This window comes from Cibotium barometz, chromosome 19, assembly GCF_041138505.1.
Source record: "Cibotium barometz isolate CiBa-2024 chromosome 19, ASM4113850v1, whole genome shotgun sequence".
NCBI classification, from domain to species: Eukaryota; Viridiplantae; Streptophyta; class Polypodiopsida; order Cyatheales; family Cibotiaceae; genus Cibotium; species Cibotium barometz.
Genome location: NC_141064.1, coordinates 36,251,105 through 36,278,747, shown reverse-complemented (window position 1 = coordinate 36,278,747; position 27,643 = coordinate 36,251,105). Strand labels below are relative to the sequence as shown.

The window sequence follows — 27,643 nt, the reverse complement described above, 5'->3', positions numbered from 1 at the left end:
GAGAGAGAGAGAGAGAGAGAGAGAGAAAGAGAGAGAGAGAGAGAGAGAGATCTCCACTTGCTAAACCAATCAATTGGTTTAGCAAGTGGAGAAGAGATCTCCAAGAGTTGTTGAAGAGAGAGAGAGAGAAAGAGAGAGAGAGAGAGAGAAACTCCAAGCTCCCCAAAAGTAGAGTAAATTTAAGGGATAATAGAAAATATGATGATTTTAATGTAGTACTGGCATGGTATAGCTCACAGATGAGAATACAAAAGAATGAGGGTCTATTTATAGGTGAGGGAGGCTACTAATTGAGTCCAACTGGGTTCTAGAATTTTCCAGCTTTAGTTTGACTCAATTTGGACAAGATTTGGACCAGTTTGGGTCCCCTTTTGATCCAGTTTGATCCAGGAGAGAGGAGAGATAAAAATATCATTTTTTTGAATTAAAAACCCTGAGATAAAAATATCATTTTTTTGAATTAAAAACCCTTCCACACATGTGAAGGAGGCAACTACCTCAAAGGTTTCCCTCTCCTTGCCAAGGTGTCAAAGATTCATCATTTTTTCAAAATATCTCATTTTTTTAGTAATATCTCTTAATTTTTCACTAATAAACCTTGTACTCAGTCAACTCTTCATCTTATGTGAGCATTTACTCATTTTTGGATATTTTCTTTTATTCTTTGGATTTATCTCATCCCAACACTTGGATTAATCCTATTGGTCGATAGGAACCTTAATTGGACCAAAATCCAAAAATTTATGAAAAACTAGACCCTTAGACAAGGTCCCTTATGTCATTTTTAAGTGATTCCTAATGCACATTGGAGAATTTATTTTGAACTTCTGTTTCAGGGAAATATATTTTAGATATTAGGAGAGTTTTTATATCTAAAAATATCTTAATATTGAATTATCTCTCTCTAGATTTTTTATCTCTCTAAACAAAAACAAGGAAAAATAATATTTTCTTGCATTCTGAAATAGGAAATGATTACAAAGGATTGAGGTAAAAAAAATTTTCATTATTCAGGCTGAGGAGGAATCTTACATCCTCTCCCACTTTCAAAACACTAGATATCCTTATCTCGCAAAGTGGGTGTAATTTTTTTCCATCTCTTCTTCTTTCTCCCAAGTGGCGTCTTCAAGAGGGAAGAACTTCCACTTGACTAAAAACTCTTTGAGGACTTTGCTCTTGAGAACCTTCTCCCAAACATCAAGGATTTCTTCAGGATGGAGTACCATCTAGGCTTGAGTCGGAGAAATCAATTGTTCATCATCATCAAGCACATGACTCGGGCTGGGTACATATTTCTTAAGCAAACTTACATGGAATACATATATATACCTTGATATGGGGAGGTAGAAGAAGTTTATAAGCTAGATCACCTACTTTCTTTAAAACAGCATACGGTCCACAGTATCTGGGAGAGAGGTTCTTGTACTTCCCTAAAGATAAGAAACTTCTTTTTGGTTGTACTCGAATGAAGACCATATTTGATTCTTCAAACTCTCTCTCTAATTTCTTTTTATCTGCATAATACTGCTTTTGCCTATCTTGGGTTGCCTTAATATCTTTACGGATTGATTACATTTTTCACTCTCTATATCATCAAGCATTTGTCTAGACATCTTGACTGTGATGGACCAAGTCAATGGTGTAAGGAAATCTTGTCCATACAGAGCTTTGAAAGGGTTCATCATCCCAATGCTTCGATGATAAGGAGCATTGTAAGCAAATTCAACCAAGTGCAAATGGCTTAACCACTTCTTAGGTTCCCTAGCACACCATGATGACCGAAGGATATCTTCTATTACCTGATTCACTCTTTTAGTTTGGCCATCTGTTTCGGGGTGATAGGCTGTACTGAGATCCAAGAAAGTTCCTACTACTTCAAAGAATGCAGTCCAAAATTTCAACGTGAACTTGGGATCTTTGTCACTTACTATCCTCTTAAGTAAGCCATGCAATCTGAAGATCTCTTTAAGGATAACTCTGGCAACATCCACTGCAGTGTATGTCTCTTTCACTGGAATTGGATGGGCAACTTTGGTTAGTCTATCAACTACCACAAAAATGGAGTTGTAACCTGATTACACTGAAGGTAGTCTAGTGTGACAAAGTCCATACTGATACATTCCCACTTTATTTGTGGAATGTCTAGAGGCTGCAGGTTTCCTGGCATCTTGACTCTCTCTACCTTGACTCTCTGACACATTAAGCATATCTTTATAACTGAATATATTGTCGGGTATTATGAGCTAGGAACTATCCAAAAGGCCCCTGAGGGAGAGGTGGTGAGCGTTCTAGTTGCCAATGATGCCATAGGTAGACCGACAAAGGAATGATTGGAAATTAGGATTCAGTCCGATATTTTGGAGGACTATGATCAATGACACTATGGTTTCATTAAATGATTATTTTAAAGATAGCTGAACCTGTGAAAAAGGCAAATTCATATTGGGTGTGTAAGTGGTGTAATTGGCATTAAATTTGCAGCATGAATACCTGGCTAGGGGGCCTGGGAAATCTTTTCCCTGGTACCTGGGACAAAACCTAACCAAATTCCTAATTGGCCCCATCACTACAGTGGTTGGACGGTTGGCTAACCCATGGGACTGGATGGGGTTAAGCTGGACTGATGGATCCATAAAATGAGACTCAATTCTTTATATTACGATAGATGAAGTAAATCCCGGATAGTAATCGTTCTATGGAAAAAGAATCAACGGTTGTGTCTCTCGATGGGGAAACAAGCGTTGGTTTCTATGATCCAAGTGTAAGTTTCTTCCTTGATCTGACCAAGTGACTCACAGGTTTGGTCGGATTAGTTTGGTTAGTAATGACCCTGACTACGTTAGAGTACAAATATCCTGGAGGAATCGCCCATGCTTTTTGGTAGAGGGAAGTTTTTCCAGGTTCGGTTTTTGAAGAACCAAGGGATTAGTCTTTTGTTCGGATATCCGGGGGGGCGAGGCCCCAAGTAGTGAGGGATCCCGCCCCGCACAAGAAATACTACTTCCGCTGCTAGCACCCCCAAATTTGTTGTGCACAGGGGATAGGGATCTTTCAGCTGGTATCAGAGCGAATTGATTTAATTGGATCAACGAAAAAGCCAAAAATGTCAGAAATTTGTGAAGTAACAGTAAAAGGTTGTAATTGTGTGATAAAATTCATACAAATTGATATATTCAGAATGAAGATTCATAAAATTCATACAAATTGATATATTCAGAATGAAGATTCATAAAATTGAAAGTGGGTCTTTAGATGAAGTACTGAAATTGTATGGAAATCCCTCACTTGCTTGAGGCCTAGTCATGATGGTATTTACCTTATAATTCCAAGGACCAAAACTACCCGTATATACCGAGAGGGTATAATTTCAGCTCTTTACTATATACAAGTAAATCTAAGACCCTAAAATTATAAGCAAAGATGCTATCCATATGATGAATTTAAATGCTGGTTGATATGATTTTAGAATTCTGGTTGAGACTTGATGAGTTGATTTGGATTCTGATTGAAAAATGATGATTCCTGAATTCTGGTGGTTAAAAGAAGATAAGTGGAACAAAGCCACAATGAGGATGAATGGGATGAATCCCAGTGATGATGATAATAACTGGAATGATGATTATGACTTCAACAAATCACTACAAAATTAGTGGATTGTGCTGATAGATTGCTACTGTTAACACTTGACCCAGTGGATCCACTTAAGGGATGATAAATTAAAAACGTGCATAACTGAAACTTCCATGGAGGAATGTTCAGATGGTCTAATGGACCATTATTGTGTTAAGAAAATGAATGATATGTTCCGAATGAATTGTTATCTGATAACGAGTTCTATATAAAGGATCTTTATCCCATGATTATGTGGAGAGCTGACCAATCTAAAGACCCCCAGAATCAGTTAGATCTAAAGTCGGATTTGAATTGTCGATGAGGAAGAGGTCGACTTGGATGTTCGTAAAACTCTTCATAGATCACAGCCTGGACCTTTCAAGGGTGAAGGGGAAAACTTGGGCGAGATTGTAGAGAAGTGGATCAAAGCAATGGAAGAGTACTTCGATGTCACCGGCGGGTACAATGAGAAGACAAAATGGCTCTTGCAAGGCAAAAGATAGTAGAAACAGCCAGAGTAGCATGGAGAAACCAGTGCGAGACAAACCGTGTGGATCAAAACACTCACACATGGAATAATCTCAAAATTTTACCTAAGGAAAAAATTTTGTCCTCCCGGCTTTTTGGAAACAAAGATGAACGAATTCTTAGAGTTAACTGAGGGGAGCAGAACTATTGAAGTATATCACCAAGCGTTCGCTCTCCTCCTCAAAGTGTTGCCACTACTGGATGAAGAATAGCTGATGGGGCCAGGTTCATTTGGGGACTGAACGAACCTTTGAATATCCTAGTGAAGAATGCCAAGCCAGTTTCCATGGCCGAAGCAGTGCAGATGGCGAAGGATTTTACCAAGGCCTTTGATGTCAAGGCCCCGCCAAAGCCAGCACCATCACCTTTCAAAAGGTTTTTAGCTCCAAAAGGCGATTCCAACCTTCCACTGTCTAAGAGATATAAGGGTCAAGCCCAAGATATGGGAAGTTCCAGAATGGAAGAAATGTTCTTTTCTCGGAACTCAATCCCTTGAAATTCAACTTCAGAAGTTCCACCCTTAAACAAGGGAGTGAAATGCTATAACTATCAAGGATTTGGACATCGTAGTATGGATTGCCCAACTCCTTTTGGAACAAGGTTTTCAGGGTGGGAAAATCAGGGATCAAGATTCTAGACTCCAGCTCCTTCCTTCCAGAGTAATCAGGTTTCTTTTTGCCAAAATCTAAGAAATCCCAGAGGTAGACCCTCTAACCAACCTCCAGTTTCAATCCAAAGTAATGCAAGACCTCCGCCTCAGAATAGCGAAAGTCAGAGAGAGATGTTCCCAAATCGGTCGTCCACTTCCAAGGTAGTAACGCTGGAAGTGATTGAAAAAGAAGAAGAAGATGAAAGAGATCATACTCCACCTATGACATGAGGACATCTCGCACTTTTTAAGTGTGGTAGGATGTAAGATTCCTCCCTCCAGCTTTTGAGGTGTACAGGTGTAAGAACCTCCCCTTCTGATCTTGTAATTATTCCCCTATTTAAAATAAAAGAAAGATTCTATTTTACCCTATTTTGACTTGGAGAGAGAAAATATCTAGAGAGAGATAATCTAAAATTGAGATATTTTTTGATATAAAAATCCTCCTAGTGTCTTAAATGGTTTCCCCTGAAACAGAAATTCAAAAAGAACTTTCCAATGTGCGATTGGAATTAATTGAAAATAAGTATAAAGGACCTTAGCCTAAGGGTCTAGTTTTTCAAAAAAAATTGGATTATGGTCCAATTAAGGTTCCTATGGACCAATAGGATCAATCCAAGTGTGGGGAGGAGATAAATCTAATTTATAAAAGAAAAATATCCAAAAATGAGTAAATGCCCACTTAAGATGAAGAGTTGACTAAGTACAAGGTTTATTAGTAAAAAATTATGAATATTACTAAAAAAATAAGATATTTTGGGTATAATGAATGACAATGGAAATCCATGTATTCTAATGAAGTAAGAGAAAAATTGGGATGCTAAAATAATGTATATTTTATTTAAAAATTAGAGAAAGATTTTAGTTAAATTTATCTTTTTGCATAGATAAATTTAAATGATGAAGAGGAATTCCCACCATATTGGATTTCAAATATTTAAATGAGGAAAGTGTAATTCTTAGCATATTGAAATTAATGGGTATTTTATTTAAATTCAAAGATGAATTTTAGATTTAAAAAAATATCTATGAGAAATATTTAAATGGTAAAAGGGAAATTCCTATGACATTAGGAATTTCATCATTTAGATAGGAAAAGAGAAATTCCTAGCATATTGAAATTAATGGATATTTTATTTTAGATAAATTTATTTTATCTATGAGAAATATTTAAATGTTAAAAGAGAAATTCCTATGACATTTGGAATTCCATCACTTAGATGGAAAAAGAGAAATTCCTAGCATATTGAAATAATGGATATTTTATTTTGGATGAATTTATTTTATGAGAAATATTTGATGTGATAAACGAGGAATTCCCATGACATTAGAATGCAAATAATTTAATGCAAAAAGAGGAGTTCCCATAGTAATTGAGATCCAAGAAATTTAATGAGAAGAAGAGGAATTATTAGTATAATTCAATTTATGATTATTTACCAAAAGTGAAAATATGGGTAGAATTGATTTCTAAAAATCCCATGAATTCTTTTATTTAAAAGAGGAATATTGAATATAATTCAATTGAGGAATTGAGAAGGAATATAGAAATAGTCGTTCGAGAAAAGGAACCTTTAATTTAGGCCAAGCGATTGGTAGAAATTCAGAAAAAGTCCCAGTATCGGTATCAAACTAGAAAAAGCTATTAAATGGGAATAGCATGTGAATGGATGTGATAAGATGAAAATAGGATGTGAAAAGATGTGATGTAATGGAAATGGATGTGGATGTGAATGATGAGATGAGAATGAGATGAGAGGATATGTGAAAAGGGTGAGATGGGGAGTACATGGATATGGATGTGGATGTGTATGTGAAAGAATGGATGTGGATATGTTTGTGAAAGAATGGATGTGGATATGTTTGTGAAAGAATAGATGCGGATGAATGGATGTGGATGAGAATAAAATGTGATGTGATGTAAGGGGATGTGGATGTGAGTGTGATGTAGATGTGGATATGATGTGGTGTGATGTAAAGAGATGTGATGTGATGTGAATGTGATGTAGATGTGGATAATATGTGGTGTGATGTAAAGAGATGTGATGTGATGTGAAATATATGTGGATGCAAAGTAATAGATGTGAATGTATGGATAGATGTGGGTAGTCGTATATGTGAGTGATTGGAGGGATATGGATGAATGAGATGAGATGTGTATGAATGAGACATTATGTGGATGTGATGTAATGTGGATGGGATGAATGAGATATGATGTGGGTATATGTGATGTGATGTAATGTGGATAGAATGTATGTGATGGGATGGTGATGAGAATGAATGTGATGGATGTGATGTGACGGATGTGAATGGGTGGATGAATGTGATGTGATGGATGTGAATGGGTGGATGTGATGTGATGTGAGTCGGACAAGTATGAATAAATGATATGTGATGTGAATGGATGAGATGTGATATCATGTGAATCTGATGTAAATGAATAATATGAGATGTGAATTAGGATAAGAATGAATAAGATGAGAATTGGAATGAATGTGATGATGTGTGATGTAAATTGAGATAGATGTGAATGAATGATTTGTGATGTAAATGAATGAGGTGTGATGGGATGTGAATATGGGTAGATGCGAGTGGATGAGATGTGATGAGGATAAATGAGAAAAGATGTGATGAGATGAAAAATGATGTGATTGGATGAGAATAGGAATACATATGAATTGGATATGGATTAAGTAATGTGGACAAATGTGGAACAATGTGAAAGACAAGAGTTTGTTATAGAAACTATATTTATGACCTTTTTTTTTAAATGATTGTTTTATATCAATAATGCTAGGAAAGCATTTTTACGGTCTTGTGAATGAGGTCGTGGAGACCTAACTAATAAAGTTGCAACAGCTGAGGGAGAGTCAACGGAGGACATCTCACGTAGCAAGGTCGGTCGAGGTCTTGACCAGAGCCTCGGTTTGATTTAAATGGTAAGCTTCTGGTACAATGGATGAGGGACCAAGGAAGTGGCCTATGAGTGAAGTGCTAGGTGACCTATAAAGAATCCTAGAGGGTGTTGACCATACAGTGCTCGGGCTCTGGGTCATCGAAGATACCCACACGTGCATCGGGAAGATATTGGAACAAGGAGATGTTTTTTGAAACCGGGCATGGATCTGGTTGATTAACCTTGCTGGTCCTCAACAGATGCGTCCATGGCTCTTTTATATGGATCTGTTGGTTGATCTTGCTGATCTTCAATGGAGATTCCATCTTGATTTTTATAAGCGAATATATTATCGGGTACTATGAGCTAGGAACTATCAAAAAGGCCCTTGAGGGACAAGTGGTGAGCGTTCTGGTTGCCAATGATGCCATAGATACACTTACGAAGGAATGATTAGAAATTAGGATTCAGCCAGATATTTTGGAGGATTATGATCAGTGACAATATGGCTTCATTAAATGATTATTTTAAAGATAGCTAAATCTGTGAAAAAGGTAATTTCATATTGGGTGTGTAACTGGTGTGACTGGCGTTAAATTTGCATGAATATCTGACTAGGGGGCCTGGGAAATCTTTTCCCTGGTACTTGGGACAAAACCTAACCAAATTCCTAATTGGATCCCATCACTACAGTGGTTGGGCGGTTGGCTAACCCATGGGACTCAATGGGGTTAGGCTGGACTGATGGATCCGTAAAATGAGACTCAAATCTGTTATAGTACGATAGATGAAGTAAATCCCGGATAGTAATTGTTCTATGGAAAAAGAATCAATAGGCTGTGTCTCTCGATGGGGGAAAAGGTGTTGGCTTCTATGATCCAAGTGCAAGTTTCTTCCTTGATCTGACCAAGTGACTCACAGGTTTGGTCAAATCAGTTTGGTCAGTAATGACCCTGACTACGTTAGAGTACAAATATCCTGGAGGAATTGCCCATGCTTTCCGGTAGGAGGGGGAAGTTTTTCGGGGCTCGGTTTTTGAAGAACCAAGGGATTAGTCTCTTGTCCGAATATCCGTGGGCAAGGCCCCGAGTGAGGGATCCTGCCCCACGTAAGAAATCCTACTTCCATTGCTAGCACCCCTAAATCCATTGCGCGAAGGGGACAGGGATCTTTCAACATGTCTGTAAAGAAAAGCTTCTTTTGGCCTGGACTATGTTAAAGTTTTAAAGAGGAGTGTGTGCATATCTGTATTCGAAAGCAAAAGTTAAGAAAGGCATCCAATTATGGGTGGGTGAGTAATTGTCTGGTTCTACCCATTCCAACGGTTGGGTGGTGGCGGGTGGTGGCTAACCCACGGGCATAGGCTGGAATCAGTGGAGTTCTAATAATTAAATTGAAATAATAGGAATACGCTTAGAATTCAAGTAGTTAAATAAAAACCTAAAGAATTTCTCAAATGAGTAGATCAATGGCTGTGCCTAACTTCGGTTAGGAAAAAAGCGTTGATTTCCTCAAATGATTAGATCAACGGTTGTGCCTGATTTTGGTTCAAAAAAAAGCATTGATTTCTTCAAACTAAGTTAGTGATAGTTTTCCTTCTATTTGGTTTACTCACGTGAAGGATAGTTTAGTCTCTTGAACCCGTTAGAAAATTCGTTAAGACAACCGGGATTCCGGTGTGCGGAGGGGGCAGAGGGATCTCACAGGAACTTTCAAATAAACCAACGCTTCTGGCAAAAAAGACCGAGATGAGCATCCCCTATCAACATAAAACTGTGCTCTAACCTAAGTGAGCACTCCTAATAGAATCCTCAGCTTGGGTCACCATTTCCTACATATCATGCAAGAAATCCCTCGATGCATCAAGATCAATGTCCTTAAGACCGACATCAACAGGTAACCTAGGTTGATACCTATACATAAGCATAAATGGACTATATCCAATAGCCCTATGCTTAGAATTGTTATAAGCAAATTCCATTATTGAAATATATTTTTCCAACTCGATGGTTTTCTAGAGACATATACATGAAGCATATCCTCTACAATCTAATTCACACACACTCTGTTTGCCCACCATCAGAGTGTGGGTGATCAGAGGAACTCATACTCAAAGTAGTTTTCAATTTCTTGCAAACTTCTTGCCAAAAACTCAAGGGGTGCACTTCTAAAAAATCATATGTATCACGTGCGTTCAAGGGGCATTTAAAGACCCCTTAACTAAAATTTTCCCCCCAATAAAACCACCCCTCTTGACTTATGAACTAACGGAATTTTTTTTTGAAGTCGAATTAAAATACCCCTCCTGTTATTGTAATCCTGTTAAAATTTTTCTAAATTTTGAATTAAAATACCCCTCCTTTTGATCACACGTGGTACACTAAATTTTTTTGAGGTGAACCCCCGAGGCCAAAATGAGCCATGAACATAAAGTCCTGATTGCTCACAATATCAAAAGGTATACCATACAGTCTAAATAATTGTTGCTTGAAAAATTAGTAAGTCGATTACTTGTCGGTAAAAACCTAGCCATCTTTGTCAATCTATCCATGCAATTGGCATCGTGATCCCTGCTAGTATGTGGAAGTCCCGTAATGAAATCCATGGAAATTCTTTCCCACTTTCGAGATGGAATATCCAAAGGATGTAATAACCCAACAGATTTAAGGCGCTCTGCCTTCTTAATTTGACATTGATGACACTTGACCACATAATTTTGAACAAAATCCTTCATTTTTTGCCAATAAAAAGTCATTCATTCAACTAAGCATGTTTTTGGTCTTTTTCTGGGAAATCCTTTTCCCATTCAGAATGTATCCCAAGATTTTATTTTTTGAGAATCTAGGCATATACTTCGTAATTTCAAAAGTTATTTATGTTTGTGATTTCCCTTTCTGATAAATTTTATCCATGATTTCACGATGCATTCCCATGAATATTTCCTCAGTCTTATCCTAATTTTTTGAAAATAAAATATACCCAATATTATATTCAATTAATTTCTAATGCATATTGGAAAACTCTTTTTAAGATTTTGTTTCAGGGGATATCTTTCTATTGATTGGGAGAAAATACTTATCCAAAAATATTTCAAAACTGTATTATCTCTCTCTAGAATATTTTCTCTCTCTAGGCCAAAACAGGGTAAAACAATGTTTTCTTGCATTCTGAATTAGGGGATGATTATAGAGGCTAAAGGGGAGGTTCTTACACCTTTACATCTCAAAACCTTGAGGAAGGAATCTTACATGAATCCTTCCCAACCAAGGATGGCCATAATTGCGTCATCTTTCCATGATTGCCCTAGATCTCCCTCGTTTTATAACCATCAATCCCCTTTGTGCTCTTTTCAAGGTCATTAATGGCCTTTACACGTTCATGCTTCCCTTTTTGTGGCTTTGACATTTTTAAAATCTTGAGAATCGTGTCCTTCTTCTTGATCCTGGCCAGACACGGATTCTAGTTTTTCAATTAATTATGGATCAAGATTCTGATTCTCTTCTAGACACTTTCTCCCTTCATTTGGCATCCTTTCATAGTAGGGCTTCACCCTGTATCCATTTACTAACTTCCTGAGTTTTTCACCATTCAAACTCGCTAGCTCAAAAGTTCCTTTCTCCAACTTCCTGACGATCCTATATGGGTCCGTCTATCTCATTTCCTATTTTCCCGGATGGGGTCCCATTCTTGATGTAAACAATAGTATTGCATCTCCCTCCTCAAAGATCTTGAGCCTTGTGTTCCTATCCACTTGCAGCTTTCTTCTCTTTTGCATAATTTTCGATGTCCACGTGATGTGCAGTCTTCTTTCACCAAGCTTCAGGAGCTATTCAATCTTGTGCATCTCTGATTGCTCTAGAGAGGGCCTTTCATCCACTGTTATCCTGAGACTGTGTGTCAGGAACTCCATGGGCACTACTACTTCTAGTCCATACACCATACTAAATGGTGTAAGTCTTGTTGTATTCTTATAAGCTATCCGAGGAATGCCCATAATGTCCAATGCAGTTTCGTGTCCCAATCGTTCTTGTTCTCATTTACTGTCTTGATCAGGATTCCCTTGAGGATCTTGTTGGTGGACTCTGCTTTTCCACTGGCTTGTGGGTAGTAGACTATTGACTTCTTGTGTATTATCATGTGCTGCTCCATCAGTTTCCTGATCACTTCATTGAGATGAAGTGAGTTCCTTCATCATTGACTATCTCTATAGGGCACCCGAATCTTGTCATTATGGTTTCGTAAAGAAACTTTGCTACTACAGATGATACCATTGCCCTCTCTAAGGGCCTTGGTCATTTTGTGCAATAATTCATGTCCTTTGAGCAGTTGGTTTGTTTGAATGGGCTAATGAAGTCTAGACCACCCCACTTATGGAATGGTTTGAGTGGCAGGAAATTTGTAAAATTTTCATGAGCACCTCTCGATACTTGTTAGCATACTCCTGAACTATAAGATTATTTTGAGAGATAAAAAACCATGTATCAAGAGATCTACTCTGCTCATCTGGTGGCACAAAATTTTGAATAAACAGCTTCTTAAATTCCTTCCAAGTATTGGGGATTGCCTTGCTTTTGAATTTTCCTCCACTAACGATGAGCCACATCCTATAAATTATATGTAGCATGCTAGAACGCATGATTTTTGTTGTTTTCAAAATAGTAGTAATTTGGACATAACTTTTAGAAGGGACATAGTTTGATCATGAAACTTGGCTTGATGGAAAGCCCATGATGTAAACTAAATCTTGGAATCATCAAACGATAATTATTGGATAAATTTTTGACTCGCTAATATTGAAATGACGTTTTTTTATACAGGTGGAGCATGAATTTTTCTCCTTCCATATGCAAGCTAATAATGTAAAACTTGAGGTGCACCCATGTTATATAGGGTAAATACTACTTTGTTTTGAATTTTCCAAAACTTTAGAGCCACTTTGTGGGCCTCTTCTCATACATGGCCTTTTGCGCAACCTGTTTTTAATACATAAAATGTCTAATTATGAGCCTAATTTTGATTTTCATCAAAGGGGAAAGCTGTGTAAGTGCATTATTTGTTGTAACTATAGGTGTAGACTACTTGTGCAAGCATAGTTATGATTAGTTTTTAATAAAAGATGATCAAATTTTGCATTTTTATTTTTTACAGTTTTTTTAGAACTAGGCGATAAGAACCTACTTAAGTGGAGGCTAAGTTAGTGTCATACACATCAAATTATGGCTTATTTATCTCATCTCAAGCATGAAAACCAATAATCAACATTCTCATTGATAGGGCTACATTATTTTTTAGTGGCGTGATTGAGTTTTGATAATACGCGTTACTTTTGCTGATTTTATGCAACTTTTTTGGAAAAATTCTAGGAAAGGAAAATGATTTTTTTGGTGAACTTCTACCTCCTTGGACTGATGTATGCTATCAAAATATCTTGGGAAAAATGCTATTGATATCATTGGATTTTTTTTTGAGAGAATGATGCTTGCATATTTGAAAAAATCCTGAAAAATGTTCATTTTCAAGACATATGCTACTTTGTTGCTTATGTACTTCCAAATAAAAAGGCATTTTATATGTTTAGCATTTTTTACATAAGCATAGGGTTATGTTCTACATGCCCAATGAAGCATTTTGATTTTTAAAGCCTACATTAGGAGTTTGATTTTTTTTTCGCAACCCCCAAAAAAGGACACTCAAGTGTCCTGTTTTGGTACCAAACTAGTGTTAAGATTTAAGCATTCTTATGTTAGATAATTCTTGTGTTGTTGCCTCTTTTGTTTTGAAGCTCTTACACCAATCCTCTCTTTCAGCTTCACGTAAAAGCGATAAGCTCTCTTCTTCTTTTGATTGCTTGCAACATGTTTTTTCTTTATTGCATCCCTAGGTGCTAGGCTTTGGTTTATCTCTATGCGTAGGGCTTATGCATAAATCTCTATGCGTAGGGTTTATGCATTAAGCTTTATTAAGATCTATGCATAGAGCTTAATCTATGCATTAAGCTTAATATTTGCATAGATTAAGCTATATGCATAGATGCAAGAGCTAGATGCATTAAGATTTATTCATGCACCTAATGCATCTAGATCTATGCATGTATTAAGCTTTATGCATGCTTTTGACAAAATCTAACTTTACGTATGTGTGTAGGATCATGGCCAATACCCCGGGAGGTTACATCCCCTTGGACATGCCGTAGCGTACCTCTGTCATGTCTACGCCACATGCTCTTAGCATAGAGTAGTTCTTTGAGTTTATCGCTACCCCTGAGAGCAGAGAGCCAGGTACAACAGTAATTTGGGGGGGTGGGGCCTCCAATCCATCCACCATTGCAGCCACACACCGATCCTCACTCTCTCTCTCTTACACCGGCACTCACCCCTAGCTATCGCATTGCTCGACTATGCGTAGACGTAGCAGTGGTGGGGGTGGTGGTTCTGGGAGTGGTGGCACAAATACGATGTCTCCTACACATCAGCACTGACCCATCTCCTCAACTAGAACACCACGCACACACCTAGATGTCCTTATGCTCCTTGCACGGCATCTGTAGAGCAGCGAAAGTGTATCATAACCTAGCCATGCTCATGGGATGACGTAGGGAAGGAGATGAAAGGGTGCATCCACCTCTTAAAGATTCAATTTGCACATGAAGTGATGAAGAAGTGGATTCCTTGGATAAAGAAAAGAAAAACTTCATCATTAAGCAAATTAAGAGCGATTACACTCCCACAAGTGATGTAGAGCCAAATCAATGGATCAAAAAATCATGGTCAAAACCATGGCATCGCGTAGATCGGAGGAGCGGGATGTTGTGACGGGGGGTAAGCCAAAACCTACTTGGCTCGATGAGGAGGAGTGGCGGATGATCTAGGCCGAGTATAGAGACACGCCTGACAGGTACAACCAGTAGAGGGCAGCCACACATGTTTGGATGGAGAGTGTTGGCTCTTCACACCTTGGTAGTGGAGGCTACGAGTACTTTGTAAGTTTTTTAGCAAATCTCTTTCATTTGTTTTCTATGATGTGCATTGGTTGCATGCCCTAAACCTTGTGTTGGTTGGTTGATGTAGGAGAGCATGGTAGGTCGTCCTCCATTTTTGCAAGAGGAGAGATATGCAAGTTTGGCATGCAGCCGCTACTTGAGCAATTGGAATCCAAGGGTACACCTATCAATCGGGGAGAGACAATGAATGTGGTAAGCATCCGACTACTACTTGCACGCATCTACTCATTTGTATTGGCATGTTTGCATTGAATACTAATTTCTTCTTATGCATGCATTGATATAGGATATGCCTCAAGCACAACCTGGTGACAAGTAGTGCGGTGCTAGCCAGGTTCACATAAGGCTTAGTACATATGTTTTTTTGTCGTGTTGCTATCCATCAAGGGATCAACACTTTCATGTAGAATTACTTTGCTACATGTATTTTAGGCTGCCATTATTACATGTACATATGATGGTCTAGGACATACACAGTGTTGTTATTCATGCCTTAGATCAAGAACGGCATGTAATTACAAACAATGTAATCATCTTTTTGAATTAATACAAATTACAAGTTTTCTCTCAATTCTAAGTACATGGAGACAAGTACTCTTACCAACATGAAGAATGGAGTAGGCTGCACCATTCTCCCTTTAAAAAATTTTGACATCGGTATCTGCGATGAAAATTTACTTTTATGGACCCGTATACCAACACCTATATCGGAGCCTATGTACCGGGGGGTATATCGACGCGTAGACTAGAGTTCGTGGCATTTACCATGCCTTCTTTAGGCCGCTGATAAACCATCAGGCGCCCTTTCACACTTATTAAAAAAAGGGAGAACCACCAAAAATAATTTATTAAATATAATCATATAACTAATCTAAGTAATATGTTTAATCAAACATATCTAAATAATAATTTTTTATAAACTTATCCAAATTTAAATTATTTCGATCATTCAAGCTTGATCCAAATAGTCCGTGCCATTTATTACATATTGACCAAAAGGGAAAAGTTGGATTACAACGAAAAAAAATTTACAATGACATTACCCAATTGCACTCCTAATTGCAATTCCACACCCCCGTCCCTCCAAGAATCACGAAACATTAAAGAATTCTCTATACGTCTCCCAATCTACACAAACATATATGAACAAATATCATTAGAGCATGGATGGTTAAGAAAAATCAACTCAAAAATTAATGAGGAAAAAGATAATATCTTTCGACATTCTATCTTGAAGCTTGCATCATCTTGTACTTCCTCAAATCCCATGATTAGTAGGTGTTCTCAAATGTTTGCTAAGGTCCATTCTTTGCTACTAGTGTTGACAAGGTCTATGGTGCCATTGGGTAGTTTGACTGGTAGTTATATGGGTGAATCAACACCCGTACATGATTGCTGTGGTATGCACTCTCCCTTTTTCTTCATCCATTGCTTGTAAAAGAATCGGATGTATAAATTTGAGTTTGATTTCAAGTATCAGAGTGTGATACTTGAAATCACAACTCTGTAAGAATATAAATCCCCCTTATGCACCCCTTCCATTATATCCCATGCATTTCAAAATAAACCATTCATCTGCTCATATTGCAATTTCTTATTACAAATGAACATTATTGGAGTGGATTATGGCAAGAGCTAAAAACAAACAGATGAATGGGAGCATACCAACTAAGACCTACTGATCGAGAGGGCTTTGTAAATTTTAAAGAGGATTGGATATCACTAATCATCTTTTGTTTGAAGGCATCTACACTCCATTTGTATAGGATTGACCACTCAATACTACCTGATGAGGGAAATGGAAGCTTTTCAAGTCTTCCATAGTCTTTAGGCCTAGATGGAACTATGTAAGAGTGTGTGAAAAAGAATATTCTACTAGCAATAAGTGTTCTAAGGTTCTTATTGGGAAATAAAACCTCACCTATGGTGGAATGGAAAGCATTGAAGGTCCCTATTATGCTCTTCAATGATTGTTTGTCTATGTAACTTGATGGGAATATGTCAGCATACACAAAACCACCAATAAGTAAACAACAAGGGTATAACAAAATGATTTGAATAGAACCACATTAGTAACAAAATACTTACAATTACAAGGAAACATGTTTTTTTGCCATCTGAGGAGGAAGATGAATGTGTGAAGCCATGTAGACATGTTGAGCCACTTCCACCATGCTTGAAGACATGTCTGCATGTCTGAAGCCATGTAAACATGCTGAACCACTGCCACCATGCCTTTATTTTGAGTTTTCTTGAAAGCTAGCAATCTTCCCTTCCAATGATGTTCCAAAACACCACAAGATTTGGCTTTGTGTGGCCCTCTTGAGCTTGGCTGTAAACCCAATCATTAACCATGAATCTCTCTCCAACCCACATACCTTACTCATTCCTAGAGTTGTTAAGAACATACTCATAGATGGAATCACTAGGTCTCCTATTCGATGTTTCCATGGCTAAGATTTTGCTTACAAGATGAAATAGCCTTCCAAGCACACGAAAAGACAGCAAATCTCGGACTCAAGCATGCAAAATATATGCACTGGGCTCAGCCCATTGCCATAAAAACTGCAAGAAACACTCAAATACACTCAAGAATGGCACACTCTCTCTCTCTCTCTCTCTCTCTCTCTCTCTCTCTCTCTCTCTCTCTAGGCCCAGCTTCTACAGCCATGCACACACAAAAAGAAACTAGACCTAGGTTATAGCACACAAAAGATAAGCATGGAGATCATCCTCACCATCTTCTTCTTCACTCTCTTCCTCCATGGATATGGCGTTGAAGCACAAGAGAGATGGAAGAAACAAGAAACAAGAAAGCAAGAGTTTGTGCCAATTGAGAGAGATTGAAAAGAACCGTGAGATTGGTAGATAAAGGTAGAGAGAGGTTGTAACCAACTTCCAACTTCCCAAACCTCCCAAATCACACGACTCCTTTCTCTTTCTTTCTTTATTGAATTTGAAAAGTTTGTTACATAAGCTTTTTGAAACCTTAGGCTTAGCTTTCATTTTTTGTGCATACATAGACCATGGCTTTTAACCTTACAAAATAGCTAAAGAGAGTTTCCATGCTTTGGCTTTACAAGTGCGGACCCGCTAAATTGCCAAGCATTTACAAAGTTGGACATGCGTACAAATCATACGGCAACAAGTGTATGTCTAGGCTTGGATACAAAATAAACATGGGATAACATCATTCTTATTTGAGAAAAGCTGCATCTTCTTAGCCTATTTGATGTCAAAATTGGAGGCTATCATAAGAGGATAAAGTGACTTAAGTGGGATTAGAGGAGGAATATAGAGGTTAGAAGGCTTCTAGAAGATTAGACAAGAGCTTAGAGAGACATTAAACCTTGCAGCAAGATTTACAAGCAATTAGAGAGGGATTAAAGAGGTTATAGCAAGATTAGTAGAGATATGGAAGCTTGCAAGAGGGTTAGAAACTTGCTACAAGATTAAGGAGAGATTAAAGACACACTGTAAGAGGATTGGAGAGAGATTACAAGCTTACAACAAAGATTAGAAAGAGATTAGAAGGCTGTCGACAAGATTAGATCGGTTAAAGCAAGATTAGTAGAGATATGGAAGCTTGCAAGAGGGTTAGAAACTTGCTCCAAGATGAAGGAGAGATTAAAGACATACAAGAGGATTGGAGAGAGATTACAAGCTTACAACAAAGATTAGAAGGCTACAAGCAAGATTAGAGAGGGATTAAAGAGGTTATAGCAAGATTAGTAGAGATATGGAAGCTTACAAGAGGGTCAGAAGCTTACTGCAAGATTAAGAAAAGATTAAAGACACACAAGAGGATTGGAGAGAGATTACAAGCTTACAACAAAGATTAAATAAAAAGAGATTGGAAGATTACAGGCAAGATTAGAGAGGGATTAGAGAGCTCTAGGACTAATGGTTTACATGTGTAATTAGTTTAAGAGCATAGAAAGGGGCTAGGAATCTTAGAGAACCCTTTTTTTATTATAGAATAATATGGAAGCACTTTTTTGGGAATAAAGTCACATTGTTGGAGGGAAACAAATTTTTTCAATTTTTAGGGTTACTTTTTGACAGAGTAGATCTAGTGGGGCCCAAGGGAGGTGAAGTGATACTAGTGGGGTTACTAGATAAAAAAAGGTGATGTGATTGGGGTTACTAGGGGGACAAGCCTAAAGTATATCAATAAATACCCCTGCTTTAGTCCTAAAGCTAGTGGATAGAATGTGCACTCCTCCCTCCCCTCCTCCATTGGTCCAAACTTGATTAAAATGTCATTAAAATTAATCCTAAAGGGTCCTTTTTGTAGTCCATATTTCCTCTAATGAGCAATACAAGAGTGAGGACCCACTTATTTGAGTGAGAACTTAGAAATAAAAAAATGAGAAGATGCCATGAATGAGAAGATGCCAAGGGTTATGCGTAGACCTATGGCATTGACTATGAGCAGATATTCAACCTGGTTGCAAAAATGGTAACCATGACAGTTGTCATTGCTATGGCTACATCTAATGGTTGGTCTTTATATCAGAAAAATGCAAAGAATTCTTTCTTTGCTATGGCTACATCAGACAAATGCAAAGAATTCTTTCTTTGCTATGGCTACATCAAAGGGTTGGTCTTTATATCATATGGATGCAAAAAGAATTCTTTCTTTGCTATGGCTATATCAAAGGGTTGGTCTTTACATCATATGGATGCAAAAAGAATTCTTTCTTGCATGGTGATTTGAAAGAAGTAAACATGATGCAGCCACCAAGGTATGAGAGTAATACACACCCAAATTTTATGTTTAGGTTATGCAAAACTTTGTATGGCTTGAAGTAGGCACCCTGAGCATAGTCAAAAAGATCGAGGAGTATCTTATTACCATTGAATTTTAGATAGCCAATTTAAATTTTTCTTTTTAAGTGAAAAACATAAATAGAGGGATCATGCTATTAGTCATTTATGTGGATGACTTGATTATCACTGGTGATAGTGATGCTGACATACATGATGTCAAGATACTTTGAAGTAGAAGTTTGAAATGGAGGATCTGGGTGAGCTACGATATTTCTTAGGTATAGAGGTGGTGAGATCACCTCATGGTATTTTGTTGTTATAGAGGTAGTATGGCTTGGATATATTGGTCCAAGAAGCTGTAAGCCTATTTTAGTGCCATTAGAACATGACACAAGGCTTTCCGCACATACAAGTGAGCTTTTGGAAGACCTCACTATGTATATGTGCATAGTAGATAGCTTGATTTACATGACCATCACTAGGCCAGATTTGAGCTATGATGTTGTTGGACTTGTAAGTTAGTCTATGTAGGCCCCCAGGAAGCCACACTTGGATGTGGCTAGGCGGATTCTGACATACATAAAGTCCACATTTGATTGAACTTTTCTTTATGATTTCCACAGAGAATACATCTACATGGGTACACAAATGCGGATTGGGCTAGTAGTGTCACATACAAGAGATCTACCAAGAACTTTATGTTTTATTTTGGGAGTGTTGCTACTATGAGTTAGAGCAATAAGAAATAGCCCAACAGTTACCTTGTCAAGTACAAAGGCAAAGTATAGGGACGCTGCTATGGTAGCTTGTGAGGTAGCTTGGTTTCAGAAGCTACTTATTGCGTGATATGGATGAGTCCGTGGATAGGGTCATTATTTTCTATTGAGATAGCACATATTAGTAGCATATAGCTGGCTAGTAGCCGCGTATACCATGCTAAGATAAAGCACATTGAGGTGCATTTTCACTTTGTGAGGGAGAAGGTTCTAGCAGGTGATGTAGATATACTATATGTTAGCATAGAAAATCAAGTGTGGCTAACATCTTCATGAAGGCACTTGGTATAGAGAAGGTCTATAGATTTAGGAGCATACTTAGAGTATAGTGTAGAGTTGAGCTCGATGGGAAGTGTTGAGATATTGAGCTCAAGTACTAGTGTTGTAGACATTGATAAGCACCTAGGTGATAGCTTTCACACTTATACCACTAGTAGGGTTCGTGAGATTATGGTTAACATGCTGCTAGTGGATGACAGGCTATGTGACAACCACATTTGGATTCCTAGAGTATGGCATAGTTATAGCGCCAGCTCATATAGTCGGGTTCACAGTATGGACCGACAATTATATGTTATAATAGGAGAGTACTTTCCCTTATAATTATAGCACCAGCTCATATCTAGTCGGGTTCACACTATAGACCGACCATTGTATGTTGTAGTAGGAGAGTACTTTCCCATATAGTATGTACTCTTATCTTTTTATGCTAATGGGAGAAGGTTCTAGCAGGTGATGTAGATATACTATATGTTAGCATAGAAGATCAAGTGTAGCTAACATCTTCATGAAGGCACTTGGTATAGAGAAGGTCTATAGATTTAGGAGCATACTTAGAGTATAGTGTAGAGTTGAGCTCGATGGGAAGTGTTGAGATATTGAGCTCAAGTACTAGTGTTGTAGACATTGATAAGCACCTAGGTGATAGCTTTCACACTTATACCACTAGTAGGGTTCGTGAGATTATGGTTAACATGCTGCTAGTGGATGACAGGTTGTGTGACAACCACATTTGGATTCCTAGAGTATGGCATGGTTATAGCGCCAGCTCATATAGTCGGGTTCACAGTATGGACCGACAATTATATGTTATAATAGGAGAGTACTTTCCCTTATAATTATAGCACCAGCTCATATCTAGTCGGGTTCACACTATAGACCGACCATTGTATGTTGTAGTAGGAGAGTACTTTCCCATATAGTATGTACTCTTATCTTTTTATGCTAATGGGAGAAGGTTCTAGCAGGTGATGTAGATATACTATATGTTAGCATAGAAGATCAAGTGTGGCTAACATCTTCATGAAGGCACTTGGTATAGAGAAGGTCTATAGATTTAGGAGCATACTTAGAGTATAGTGTAGAGTTGAGCTCGATGGGAAGTGTTGAGATATTGAGCTCAAGTACTAGTGTTGTAGACATGGATAAGCACCTAGGTGATAGCTTTCACACTTATACCACTAGTAGGGTTCGTGAGATTATGGTTAACATGCTGCTAGTGGATGACAGACTGTGTGACAACCACATTTGGATTCCTAGAGTATGGCATGGTTATAGCGCCAGCTCATATAGTCGGGTTCACAGTATGGACCGACAATTATATGTTATAATAGGAGAGTACTTTCCCTTATAATTATAGCACCAGCTCATATCTAGTCGAGTTCACACTATAGACCGACCATTGTATGTTGTAGTAGGAGAGTACTTTCCCATATAGTATGTACTCTTATCTTTTTATGCTAATGGGAGAAGGTTCTAGCAGGTGATGTAGATATACTATATGTTAGCATAGAAGATCAAGTGTGGCTAACATCTTCATGAAGGCACTTGGTATAGAGAAGGTCTATAGATTTAGGAGCATACTTAGAGTATAGTGTAGAGTTGAGCTCGATGGGAAGTGTTGAGATATTGAGCTCAAGTACTAGTGTTGTAGACATTGATAAGCACCTAGGTGATAGCTTTCACACTTATATCACTAGTAGGATTTGGTTAACATTGGATGACAGGCTGTGTGACAACCACATTTGGATTCCTAGAGTATGGCATAGTTATAGCGCCAGCTCATATAGTCGGGTTCACAGTATGGACCGACAATTATATGTTATAATAGGAGAGTACTTTCCCTTATAGTTATAGTGCCAGCTTATATCTAGTCGGGTTCACACTATAGACCGACCATTGTATGTTGTTGTAGGAGAGTACTTTCCTATATAGTATGTACTCTTATCTTTTTATGCTAATGGTTGTAGAGAAGAAAAGAAGATGGAAGAAAATTCAACTATTCATCGCTCTCTTGTTTCTTACTTGAAAATATGTTTTTGCACTATGCACTTCCTCCATTATTCTCTCCTCCCTTCTTTTCTTTTCTCTCATGGGAACGTAAAATAACTATAGTAAGATCTTTACAGCAGTTAAATACAAGAACCGATTCTACCACTTTCTTCACCATTCAACAAACTTCATAGTCAGTCCCATCTCTTATCTTCCCAACTAAAAGAGGCGAGTGTATGGAGGAACAAACTCCTAAAGGTTGTACTACTGAGTCTATGATGATAGCTTGTATGTAACTAGGCTACCATGTCTCTTGGGAGCAATCCTCTTTTGTTAGTCTTTCCCTTTTTAGTGCACTTATAGTTCTCACTATCTTTCTCTACCCTTATTGGGCAGGTTGATGTGAGCCCACTTGTTTTAAACGTTTTTTTCCCATTTTAGGATGGGGAACCAACTACCAAGGCATATAGGAAGCTGTTCACTCGGGCCAAAAAGTGTGTGGCGCATTGCCATACATTTTTTGGGGGTCCCTTAAGGTTAATAAGCAGCTCAGGCTAGGACACCAGCCACCGGTCGGGTGCATGTGAACAGCCCCTAGCAACTTGCATTTGGGAGTGGGATTATGAAAATAAAGACGTAGCTAGCGACGACATTGGTGGTTTAGAAGGGAGGCGGGGCCGACGGAGATCCAGTTGTCTCGGGCAGCTAAAGCAATCCTTTTTATTCCGCATGTGTGTGTACGTGTGTGTGAGAGAGAAGGGAGATTGTTGCAGACACGGGGCCAGCTTGTTTTATGGCGCTGTCCCACGGCAAAGGTGAAGATGAAGATGGTTGTGATGATTGCAGCCACACAACCCCTCCTCCTCTTGCTACCTCCTCCCCTCTTCCTTCTTCTTCTTCTGCTTTGGCAGCTGCAGTGTTGCCTGGGCTGCCAGATGAGCTTGCCACTCTCTGCCTGGCAAGGGTGCCCTCACTCTGCAGTTTATGGAGAGTTTGCAAGGGTTGGAGACGCATGCTATCGCAATCTCTTCTGTTTCAGACGGTCAGAAGCGAGCTTGGCTTGCATAGGCAGCAATGGTTGTATGTCCTGCTGAGAACCCCTTCAAACGGATCGGGGTCCTTTGCGTGGCATGCCTTCGACCCGTTGTATACATGCTGGCATCCCTTACCCCTTCTTCCGGACCCGGTAGATTTTCACCTCTCAAGCCCTACTTTCATTGGGCTCACCCACCCTGTACAATGCGCCAGCTCAGCCACCAAGCTTTTCATGGTGGCTGGATGTAAGCTCAGCCGCACGCCCGAAACCGCCCACCACCCTTCGATTCTCGAACCTGCGCTCGACTGTCCTTTCATCTTCGACACACTGTCCAAACAGTGGTCTAAAGGCTCCCCCTTCCGCGTGCCTCGAAGGTGGTGCGCCTGTGGCTTCGCCGGCGGCAAGCTCTACTTGGCCAGCGGATGTGGCAAGCTTTGGGACGTCTCCCTCTCCAAGTCCGTTGAATGCTACGATCCAGATTTCGACACGTGGGCCCCCGTCGAAGGGTTGAAATCTTCGAAATTCAGCGGGGAGGCCATCACTGCTGTGAACTACCAGGGCAGTCTTCACATGGTTAGCGGCAAAGGTGTCTTCAGGAAGATAGGAGTGATTTACAACCCGGCTACAGGAAAGTGGTCGGAGATGCCACGCGGGATGAGGGGTGGCTGGACTGGATCTTGCATTGTGGTGGATGGGAGGCTGCTGGCGTTAGATGAGTCGATTGGGAGGCTGAAAGCCTATGATGCGGAGGAAGATAGGTGGCTAACGTTGGTCGAGCACCAGAAGCTAAAGGATTTGGAGCAGGTGGTTGCAGCTCCGGGGAAAATATGTGGGCTAATCCGAGCAACCTTGGGTGGCAGCGGCAGCAGCAGCAGCAGCAGCCACCAGCAAGACCTTGTACGTGTGGTGCACCTCCGGGGCGGAGGCGGCGGCCAAATCAGCTTCACCGATGTGCTCCCACCCTTTACGAACGCGAAGGTTGTTGCGCTGCAGTTGCTCGCTAGCATGTTGATGGGAGGAGAAGAGCCATCTTGTTCACAAAAGCAAGCTTGAGTTTGCGTGACATTTTCTGTTAGGCGGCTGTTTTTTTTCTTCAAAACATTCCTATATATATATATATATATATATATATATATATATGTTTTTCACCGCTTTATTATTCTGACGTGCCTGTACCTTTTCTTTTTGATAAATTGAATAAAGTAAAAGGACTCTGAGTCACATGAACCCTTTTTGCATTTAGGTCGCCGAAGTCGACCGGTCACGGCTACAAACCTTTAAAGACTTAACTAGTCCGCTTGCTGTAGCCTTTCAAAGTTTTAAATGCATCGTCAGCCAATAGTACTGTTGTCACCGTCACCGTCCAGTGTTGTGTTAATGCCCATGACTCAGCAGTTCATATATTGCATATACTGCGTGCAATAGTTATTATCTCCCGGGCCAACCTTTCGACCATCATTGCACCCAAAAAGATGCCTGTTGTCACTTGCTTTTCTTGGTAACTGCCAACTAGGCAGTCTCAACCTTGTATTTGGGCGGCTTGCCTCTCTTGGTAACTGCCAACTAGGCAGTCTCAAGTTCTCAACCTTGTATTTGGGCGGCTTGCCTCTCTAACTTAAGGCCTGTTTCCATGCCGGGCTTGGTTGGCAACTGGTTTTCACTAATGAAGAAGAAGACAAGCCCTCTGAGTGCCTGTTTCCATGCCGGGCTTGGTTGGCAACTGGTTTTCACTAATGAAGAAGTGTCATCTCACAACCGGCTGCAAATTTTAATGAGCATGGAAATGGGTCTTTCACATTACGGAGCTAGTTACAAGCATACTTCCTAACTTCCAAGTCTAAAATATCATACACGAAAGCCTTTATTCACTCTACATGTGTATAAACATGTCTTGCTTGAGCTCTCCACAACCTAATGGCATCTGTAAAATCAAAGCACATAAGCGAAGGACCTTTACTTTTCTTTCTCCAAATGGTTTCTCAACTTGTTTTTAATGATGTTTTGCACATTGAAACCTCTTTCACATACTGTAGTGTTGCAACGTTGCAACATTGCAACTTGTGCCAAAGAAAGTAAGGTAGGATACTTCACATGCCACACTTCATGTCTACCAATGAAACTCCATGTGACTTTAAGAGATTTTCCTTTCCAATTAGATATGCACCTTAAAGACATGAAACTCCATTCCAATTAGATACATCTAAAGTTCACCTTAAAGATATGGAACTCCTTTTTTATCTATCTCTTTCATCTATCATTGCATCAATCTGAATGCCATCTTTTAAAGTGACAGTATTCCCATAATGTTTAACTAATGCATCTAATTCAAGTGCCCCATAGCTCTTTGAACTCTATGGAAGAAAGAAACCCAAGAGGAGCAAGGATATTAAAGTTCTTCAAAATGGATGAATCAACAAACTTGATTTGTAAACTATGATTTAACTTCTAAGCATAACTATGCTTGAAAATCAAGAGCTTGTATTAAATCACTACCAATTGCATACCTTTCTATCCAAACACCATAATACATATCCCCCTTCATTGCCTTTCGCAATGTCCACAACCAAACATGTTGTCCACCAAACTCTAGTATAGATGGAAATCCAAATCCATCATGTCCCTAAGTATTACATTCATGTCCAAAGGACCAACAACAAACTCCACATCCAACATTGCAATTGTGAAGCTTATCAAACTACGGATGTTTGTCACATCAACAAAGCTTTTTTGAAAACAAGAGATAGAGGAGCTAAGTGATCAAACATATCGACTAAAAAATGCAACTTTTCTCCAAGTACAAGCTTTCAACAAATTTTACAATTGCTTTAAATAAATTAACTACAAGTTAATACATCAATCTTAGTAGAAGAATTGAACGAAAAAATTAAACGGAAAAATATTTATCAACACAAGATAAAAGCATTGGGTCCAATCTGCCCCCCCACATGTGATACCCACGGTCTCACATATGAGTATTTCGATGATTTATTAAGATATAAAGTAATTTAATACAATCAATACATCTTCTCATCAGAGGAGAAAAGAGAAGATGGAAAGAAAAGAGAGCTTCATTCAACCTGCAATTCTTACAAAACCATGTTTAATATCGCTCTCTGTCATGCACACACTCATGCAATAATTAAACCATATAAGGAAAACAATAAGAGAAATTGATACTCCCTGTAGACTTTTGCCTGTCCTGGCTCCCTGTATGCATGTATAGGCCTGCAACTTATAGCCTCTTAACTCTCTGGTTTTTTGCTAGAATATAATCGAGTTCATACTTAAAATTATGGGAATAGGCCTGGTCTACGCGCTAGCTGTTTTGCTAAATTCGACTATATGCAAAAGCCGACTTACTTTTGGGGATGTCCATCATAAAGATGCTATTTTTATCATAAATTTAGTTTCTTTATATTTTTCTAATTGTTTAGAGATATTTATATACTCTCATCTCTAAATCTAACTTTTAATTAAGTTCTAAAGAAAGATAAGTAAATTTTCAAGAAAGTTCACTTACATAACAGCAACATGTATAGAAATCTAAAATTTGCAACCATCTTGTATAGCCTTACATTCTCTTCTTTAATGCAAAAGAGAAAGTGCTACTTGATAGTACATCAAGAAGCGATAGAAACTTACAAAAGGCAAGGTCTTCTTTTGCAATGTAATAAGCACTTTGAAACAAGTTTAATACACCCTGATCCACATTTCCCTGTTGCTTTTGATGAATCCCATCTTTTAGGGCTTCAGTCTCATAACTGGCAAAATATGCTACCAATTGGAAGTTGCATGTACTCTTATTGCACTCAACTGAATATATTTATATATATAATTAAGCCTTTACTACATTAGGCCTATTTTTTTAAATATTTACATTTAAAAATTAAGCCTTTACTACATTAAACTTTGTGACACAAAAAAGTAAACTTTTTATATTTTTTATTTTATATTTGAATATTTAAATAAAATCCATAATATTAAATTTTAGGGAAAGAAATTAATTATTTCACTTGATTTTAGTTTAAATTTAAAACTTCAATAATAAAACAAAATGAAAATTCAAAACTCAATGCCAACCTATACTCAATTGGGTGCAAGT

General features: G+C 38.5%; 1 protein-coding gene across 1 annotated transcript; it reads left to right on the top strand.

Annotated features, from left to right (window-relative positions):
- The first annotated feature begins 23,264 nt into the window (after window positions 1-23,264).
- On the top strand, window positions 23,265-24,640 carry LOC147628525 (F-box/kelch-repeat protein SKIP25-like). Its single transcript, XM_086814184.1, has one exon. It carries the CDS (start codon window positions 23,299-23,301, stop codon window positions 24,592-24,594), a length of 1,296 nt encoding a protein of 431 aa, XP_086670310.1. The 5' UTR covers window positions 23,265-23,298; the 3' UTR covers window positions 24,595-24,640.
- Window positions 24,641-27,643: the final 3,003 nt, after the last annotated feature.